The sequence below is a fragment of the Macadamia integrifolia genome, chromosome 1, assembly GCF_013358625.1.
Source record: "Macadamia integrifolia cultivar HAES 741 chromosome 1, SCU_Mint_v3, whole genome shotgun sequence".
Taxonomy (NCBI): domain Eukaryota; kingdom Viridiplantae; phylum Streptophyta; class Magnoliopsida; order Proteales; family Proteaceae; genus Macadamia; species Macadamia integrifolia.
The window spans coordinates 7371050-7379490 of record NC_056557.1 but is presented as its reverse complement, the minus strand read 5'-3'; the positions used below and the strand labels follow the sequence as shown (position 1 = coordinate 7379490).

At 42.6% G+C, this 8441-nt stretch overlaps 1 protein-coding gene across 1 annotated transcript; it reads right to left on the bottom strand.

Moving 5' to 3' along the window:
• Positions 1–538: 538 nt before the first annotated feature.
• On the bottom strand, positions 539–7420 carry LOC122057231. The gene is made up of 7 exons (XM_042619302.1): positions 6314–7420; positions 5944–6162; positions 5506–5836; positions 4628–4903; positions 2517–2632; positions 2009–2080; positions 539–613 (listed from the first exon to the last, which is right to left on the bottom strand). Exons 1-7 carry the CDS (start codon positions 7418–7420, stop codon positions 539–541), a joined length of 2196 nt encoding a protein of 731 aa, XP_042475236.1.
• Positions 7421–8441: the final 1021 nt, after the last annotated feature.

Below are 8441 nucleotides of genomic sequence, written 5' to 3'. Positions count from 1 at the left end.
GAATGACACTTTCTTGACCAATCCAAACCAAACCCGCAGGACGAAAAAATATGGTATTGATTTGCTGGCTTGGACCAATCCCAACCTTATAGCAATGAATGATTGTCCATGAAATAGACTTGAGGAAGGGTTGCATGAATGACCACGTTTGGATGCCAAACCAAGGTATATGATTCGTTTGGATTGAGGATACCATAGATGTCGAATCTGATTCCATCCACAATGCGAAAGCATCCAAATAATTCGCTTTTGTGTGTGTGTGTGTGTGTGTGTGTGTTAACCAAAGTTTCTGGTCCAGCTTATGCGCACCCCGACTAATCCTTGGGGAAATTAGTGCAGGAAGCCACCGCCACGGTCTCCACTTAAATCGCATATGCACAAATGGGGAATTGAACCTGGGACCTTTTGACTCTCCACACAATCCCCGTCATGACACCATCTGGCAACCCATGGATGGGTCTCTCAATAAATCCTCAATTAGACCAGCAAATTCAGCCTCATATATCATCTTAATCCCAAGATAGATCTTAATAGCAGATCATTTCTGTACCATTGATGAACTGTTGGTGATTTCATAAGATGAAGATTGAAGCAGGAATTCAAGAATTAGGATCTGCAGGAATTATGAAACTTTAGACTAAATTTCAATTTTATACCCTTCCATGTAATAGCATACCATCATGGCCCCATGTACGCTTATGCCCCCTCTACTATCATTCCCTTGTACTTATCTTATATTTTTGGGGCTATTTGATCTAAATATAGTACGAATATCCACACTTTGTAGGTATATTCACGAAGTATACCTGCAACTCTAATGTCATGCCTTCACTCATGAGTTGGATATCTACAACATTGTACCTTCACTCGTGTCTTGAACCAGACTACACCGTTGAAAACGTTTTAAGAAATAAAAAAATAAAATAATTTTTTTAATTCCAAAAATTGTTTCTTAGCACAGAAACGAAAAAAACCATTTCTACTGTTTCTAGACATAGAAACAAAATCAAACGGGCCTAAATAGGAACTCCAGCCTCACTAGGACATAAATGTTTGATGAATGCTCTCACATTGTGTTGCAAGTGAACTACGTCCGTCTTCCTTGGCCAATGACCTGAAAGAAGAAACATGATAATGGATAGAAGAAAAGATTGAAGATGTAGAGCAACAGTGGTGAGTTCTCGGACCAGATGAAGGGTTAGAGTTATCCGCTTCCTCACCTTTGAGTCTATAGTTCTATTTATTTTGATTGAGACACCGGTAGTATGTATTCCATGTTCCAGAAGGGCCCTTTCTTAATTGCTACGTGGGGACTAATATCTTAATTTCCTGATTATGACATCCTTTTGTATGACTGGCCTTTTTATCTGGCATGACAGTATAGGTGAGCTTATAGGGAGAAGATGATGGTCTCTATAGCCCTTGCCAGGTGACGTATCTTGATAGGAGAGACGTTTATACGTATGTCAGATGCCCCCAACTACTTTTGGTCAAAATTGAGTAAATAGAGTGAGATGGTATATCAATAATATTGTGCAACTTGTCCTCAGCTGCGGGTGAAGAGATCTGAGCTATATCACATTGGATATATTTTACCTAATTTATCAAAAATTGTAAATAATTGAATAGAAATTTTGTTTTGGGGTTGCACTATAAGAAAATAGGGCATTTGTGACATTTTCTTAGGGATAGATAAAATTTCTATCTCAAAAGAACTCATTTGAGGACTATTTATCAATTGGGACGGATATATGCTGTCCCAAAATTTGAGACGGTATATTTTCGTCTCTATTGTGATTGAATTTACCATGGATAATTTTCCGTCCCAATTAAACTTAATTGAGATGATTATAGTTCTGTCTCTACATATTTATTAGTTGTGACAAATATAGTACAGTCCCTAGTTTTTGGGACGGTATCTTATCCGTTGCTACTGTGATAAAATTTACATCAATTACGACATATTGGTTTCCGTCGCAATGAAACTTAATTGGGACGAATTTAGTACCGTCCCTACATCTTCATCAATTGCCATAGATATATTGCCATCACGAGTTTTTGGAACGGTATGTTTTCGTCGCTACAATGATAAAATTTATATTAATTACGACACATTATTTTCCCTCGCAATTAAACTTAATTGGGACAATTTATATTCCGTCCCTACATATTTATCAATTGGGATAAAATTATTTCCGTCGCTAAGTGTTTGTTAGCACCAGACCAGCTACTCATTCGTGAAGTATTGGGTTGAACGAAATATTATAAATAAGTCCGTTCGATTCATGCATGGGTATTACATGAATTGCATGGGGTGCATGTGCATATGTTATTGGTTGAGAGAGTAGCATTATTGAATAGGTAAGGGGTCTTTGAATCCTATTCTATTACTCAACCGAGTATGTGCTCGAAAAGATAGTTCACTCCCACCGTTGTTAAAGCAAGCCCTTTCATCCTTCCGGTAGCCGGGCTAGTCGGGTAGGAAAAAAACTAAGGTTCTGAAAGAAATTGCCAACAAGCTCTTTAAGACGAATAGTGTTGGGGTTGTCTCCTGACATGCTTTCTGTATCCATTAAATCGGAAAAAGCAATCTCTGAATCTTGAGCCTTGGAATAACCCGTCGCATCGGAACCTGTACTAGGACAGACAGATTAGACTCGAGAAGACTTGCTACGTCGAAGGCATAGTAGAGACAGACTGACTGACTCAATGAAGAGCCCTATGTTGAGTAAGGGGGGAGTGACTCCGTTCCTACTGAACTAGGTTAAGTCGGTTTTTTCCTTTCCCTTTGAATCGAGGAGAATTGGGTCGATAAGCCGACAGAGAAGATAGCTCACCTAGTACTACCTTTCTCGAAGGAGTGAGAGGAGAGAGGAAAAAGACAGAAGCATCAGCACGCACGAAAGCAGAAGGAATCCAGACGCCGGCCGGAAAGATTCTCAGTGGCAGAATCCGTGCGTGGGAACAGATGGGGAAGGCTTGAATTAGACCGGCCAATCATCTTCAATCTCTTGTGTTAAAACTCTAGAAGTGCAATCTCTTTTGAATTAGACCTCTCTCTCTCTCTCTCTCTCTCTCTCTCTCTCTCTCTCTCTCTTTTTTGCTAAAGGGTCATGTATACTAAGAGAAAAGGGAAAAAATTAGAAACTGTACAAAGAGGATCCATAAAAAGAGGATCCAAAGAAAAACAAAAACAAAAATCACCCCACCTAGGACCCACCCCCACCTACGGCATTACCATCAGCGGAAAGATAGGTGCTAGGCCAAAAAACAGAAAATGAAAACTAATAAAATCTGAATCGCGATCTGCCCATCGCATCTTCAACCATGAAGTCAAGCACCTCAGGAGGCCATGCCACCACTGATGTAGATGCTTCCTTCTTAGCAGCCATCTACACCAGGAAATCTGCTATAGGGTTTGCCTCTCGATAACAATGAGTGATTTTCCATCTTATACCACTGAGATAAGAAATAAGGGAAGACCACCTTTGCCAAACAAACCACGGGACCCAGCCCCTTTGAAACATGAGCACCACAGCGCCCGAATCACATTCAATCCACAGAGATGCACAATTCAGCTCTCTTTCTCTCTCAATTCCTTCAATTAAAGCTTGAAATTCAGCATGGAAATTTGAAGCTATTCCTAAATAGGAGCTATAAATCGCTACAATCTGGCACTTTCTGTCCCTTATAATGCCACCTGCTCCAGCATTCCCTAGATTACCCAAGGACGAGCCATCACAATTTAGCTTTCACCATCCATCCATCGGAGGCAGCCAGAAAATTTCTCGCACCCCTTTAATCTTCCTTCTTGGCACCTCTATATAAAGCTTCAAGCATCTCTCAGAATCTAGTCGAGATTTTATTCTGTCACTTTTTCCTGGGCCACGTCTTCTAATCTCCTCCATTATTGTATGAAAGACTTGACCATAAGATCAATGGAGACGCCTAAATCTTCTTGAATTCCTTTCCATCCAAATAAAGTATGGAACAAGAATCAAACCAGCCATCCACATTTGAGACAGTCCAATGGATTTGGATTTTTAAGTCCACCATAAAACATGCGCTGAAAAATCATCCCCCTGATAGGACCAATAAAAACCAAAGACTTCAGCAAACGCCCTCCAAATGTAGACAGCTCCATCACATTCCACGAACAAGTGATTTATAGACTTCTCAGCCTTATTGCACACCTCACACCTAGAAGGGAGCGGCACTCCTTTTCTTTTTACCTTGTCATCACAATGAAGCTTTCCATGTATAAGTCTCCATCCAAAAACTGATTGGCGGGGGATCAAAACCGAGCTCCACACCATTTTTGCCCAGCCCACTTTAGGAGAAACCTTTCTCAATGCTTCCCAGGCCGATTTAGTGGAGAAAGCTCCTAAGGAGGATAGAGACCAGCAGCATCGGTCTTTCTGACCCTGTGGCAAGGATATATTCCCTATAGCTTTGAATATATCTTTAAAAAATTCAGACTGAATAGGGGGAAAACACCACTTACCATCTTCAATAAAATCTGCCATTCTGCAATTGCTATAAGAAAAATGAGACAAAGGGAGGGGGGAGAGCTCAGCAATAGACAAAGAACCTATCCATCGATCCTTCCAAAAAAATATGTCCTCACCTGTACCCACCATCCACCGCTCAGATAGAGATACAAAGTTCCACATCTTCGCAATTCCTATAAACACCGAAGATGCTCTATAACCTTTCTTGAGGTCTCCACCTTCATTCACAAATCTAGCCCGCAAAAAGGAACTAAAAGCAGATCCTTCATGCTTCATTTGCCACACAAGTTTGCTAAGCACCGCACAGTTGACATCCCTCAATCGCCTGATACCTAAACCCCCTTCCTCCTTAGGTCGGCATATCTCTTCCCATTTCACAGTGATTTTCTTCACTGTGGAAATATCCCCAGACCATAGGAAATTCCTAATCCAGCGCTCCACCGTTTTAATCACCGATTCAGGCCACCAATAAATGGAAAAATTATGAATAGGCATACCTAAGATCACAGACCGAATGAGCTCTGCACGACCAGCCATTGAAAGGAGTTTGCCTTGCTATCCCTGTAATCGAGATTTAATTTTATCCATAAGAGGAAGCATCCTATCCTTCTTGACAGCGCCCTTGAAGATCTCAACCCCAAGATACCTCGTCGGAAGAGAGCAAATTGGGATACCAAGCAGATCAGAAATATACCTCTTCCTGTGAGGGGCGACTTTGCTAAAAAAACCTTACTCTTCTCCAAGCTTATTTTTTGGCCAGAAAATTCTTGGTAATTAATCAGGAACTCTCTCAGACATCTAACATGTTTTGCTCCGGCATTCATGAAGATAAAAATATCATCCGCGAAAAGCAGATGACTGGGGACAGTAGCACCTCTAGGACCAGGGAGCGCCTTCAGTTTTCCCTCCTTTAATAGACCATTTAGACCCCTGCACAACACTTCTTCTGCCAAAATAAAAAGCATAGGAGATAGTGGATCCCCTTGTCTCAAACCTTTCTCAACTCCAAAGAAACCCACTGGACCACCATTCAATAACACTGAAATTCTAGAAGAAACCAAGATTTCATGAATCCAAGCTAACCACACATCCGAGAAGCCAAATTTTTTCAAGACCGCAAAAAGAAAATCCCATGACAATGTGTCATAGGCTTTCTGCACGTCAATCTTAATACCCATGCCACCCCCTCTGACAGATGTATGTAATAAATTAGCAAGCTCAGAGGCTAATCCAATATTTGATGAAATAATCTTACCTTTCTGGAACGCCCCTTGCTCATCTGACACCAATCGAGGAAGAAGGCAAGATAACCTCTTAGCCATGATCTTTGATAGGACTTTACAAAAAAAGTTTGCCATGCAGATGGGGCGAAATTTATCCAGAGAGACCGCTCCCTCCACTTTGGAATTAGCGTCACAAAACTGTTATTTACCCCATTCGGAAGCTTCCCACCTCGGAAGAAAGCAATCACAACCCCACAAAAATCGTCACCCACTATCTCCCAACACTGTTTAAAGAAAGCACCAGGGAACCCATCAGGGCCAGGAGAGCTATCTGGATCCAACCCCCATACCACCTTCTTAATCTCTTCTCTGGCAGGAATAGCTTCTAATATGGAAGAGTCCTCCCTATTCATCTCATTAGGAATCACCTGCAACAGCTCCATATGATCTATGCAATGGTCCGCTTTATGAAAATTTTCAAAAAAAAAGTGACACATATTCTGCCATCTGCAGCGGCTCAGAGACCATTATACCATCTTGTTTTTTCAAAGCACGAATGCTATTTTTTATACTTCGCACCTTAACCGATAGATGAAAAAATTTTGAGTTACGGTCTCCAAGTTTTGCCCAATTGCAGCGAGCTTTTTCAGCCCAAAGTTTTTCGTGCATCTCCACTGCTTTCAAGAGCTTAGTTTTCGCCTCTGCTTCTCTGGCGTATAACTCATCAGACATCCCTATCTGGTCGATAGTTCGCTGGACTTCCTCCACTTCTGCAGTAGCATCTTTAAGAGCTACATCCAAGTTAGGGAAAGTCTGTCTTGCCCACCCTTTTAGAGCACTCTTCACCGCCCTTAATTTATATGCCAGCCTGCCAATGGGACCACCCCTAACCTCCCTAGACCACACATCCCTCACCAGGTCCACAAAGGATTCCTCTTCCATCCAAAAACGATGAAGTCTGAACGGGGCATTTCGAGGCTTAGGAATCGCTGCTAAGGAAAAAAGGATTGGAGCATGATCTGAAATTGATCTATGGAGCACCTTCTGACCACAATCACCAAAAACTTCCAACCATTGAGCATTGAAAAAACTTCTGTCAAGCCTTGCCGCCACATGTCCTCTACATCTATTGTTTGTCCAGGTAAAATTGGATCCCTGGGACGGAGAGCTAATCAAATCACAAGCATCCACCATGGCCTGGAACTCTGCCGCGGCACCCACATTGAATCTACCAGGACCCCTCTTCTCATGGGAATATAATGTGGCATTAAAGTCCCCCAAAGCAACCCATGGAAAGGACAGGGCAGCCACAATGCCCATCTCCACCCAAAGATTCCTACGCTCTGCCCTGAAACACGAAGCATGAATCATAGAAACCACAACCTGCTGACCATTCCATTGCATAGAAACTGAAATCATCTGCTCTGAGGACTGAACCACCACAGGCCTCGCAAGAGAATTTTTCCAGACTACCCAGAGGTTTGGCACTTTATCAAGACGGGAGTTATGGATAAATTCGGTCATGAATCCCAGTCGATTAAAAAAACGAGCAGGGAAAGAAAAAGAATCCACCATGGGCTCTGCAATACACACCACATCAGGGGAGTGATCACGAAGAAAAATATGCAACGCTCTAGAAGCCGCTGCCTTTCGAACACCTCGGATATTCCAATAGAAAATCCGCATAATTAAAAAGATGTTCCATCAGACTTGTCCGACCTCAAGGTCTGACCACCACCTTTCTTTTTCTTTTTCTTTTTCTCCCCTGCTTCAGTTCCTTTCTCAATCATCTCTGCTGCCTTGTCGACCGCTTGAACTCCCATCCGAGCAATCTCCTTCCTGCTCAAAGGGAGCTGCAATGGGGCAGTATACTCCCTATTCATCACTGTACGACCCCCCTGCCGGTCAGACCTCCTCGAGAACTACCTAGGGACACCCCTGTCCTTTTATGACGAGCAGAAAACCTCACCCCACCCTGAGAGGAGGGTGCCATGGCCTTGCTCACCTGCTGCTGAAGCTCCAACGGTCCAGTGGTTAAAACTGAACCCAACTGGTTCGGTTCTCCTTCCTTGACCATATCCCGGTCTGATTCCTGCCCAGATTCAGAGGAAGACTCCTCATCAGACCGGCCCACCTCATCATCAGAAAATACCGCCTCCTTATCTGAATCAGAAGATTCAGACTGTATTTCCTCACTATCATGAGCTTCCTTATTTAAAATCTCCCCCTCCTTAGCCGTTTCCAGATTTTCCGAAATAGGAATAATTGAATTGTGAGATGGAGAAATCAAATCAATTAAAATCTCACCTTCTTCCACATTTGGTAACTGAGGCAGAGAATTAAGAGGAATACAAGATCCCGCCAGTACTCCATCAGTGTTCACACGTTTTGAATTTGAAATCACAAGATCGTGATCCCTTCTTTCCAAAGAAGTGTTGATTCGAACCGGTGAGTTACTCGTTCCCGAGTTGACTCTGTCTTCTTCATACACCGCCCCTGGTATCTCTGCATTGGCTCGAGCATTCTGCCGCTCATCATAGGCCTTCTTTTCTCGGCAGGCATGAACTTGGTGCCCCAGTTTTTTGCAGAAACCGCATTTTCCCAATGAATCCTCATATATCAACTGCTGCTTGAACCAAAACAAAGTTTGAGTCCCAGGCTGTTTGCGTTCAACTTGGATTTCCTCCAGCCTTGGAACCCCCACTTC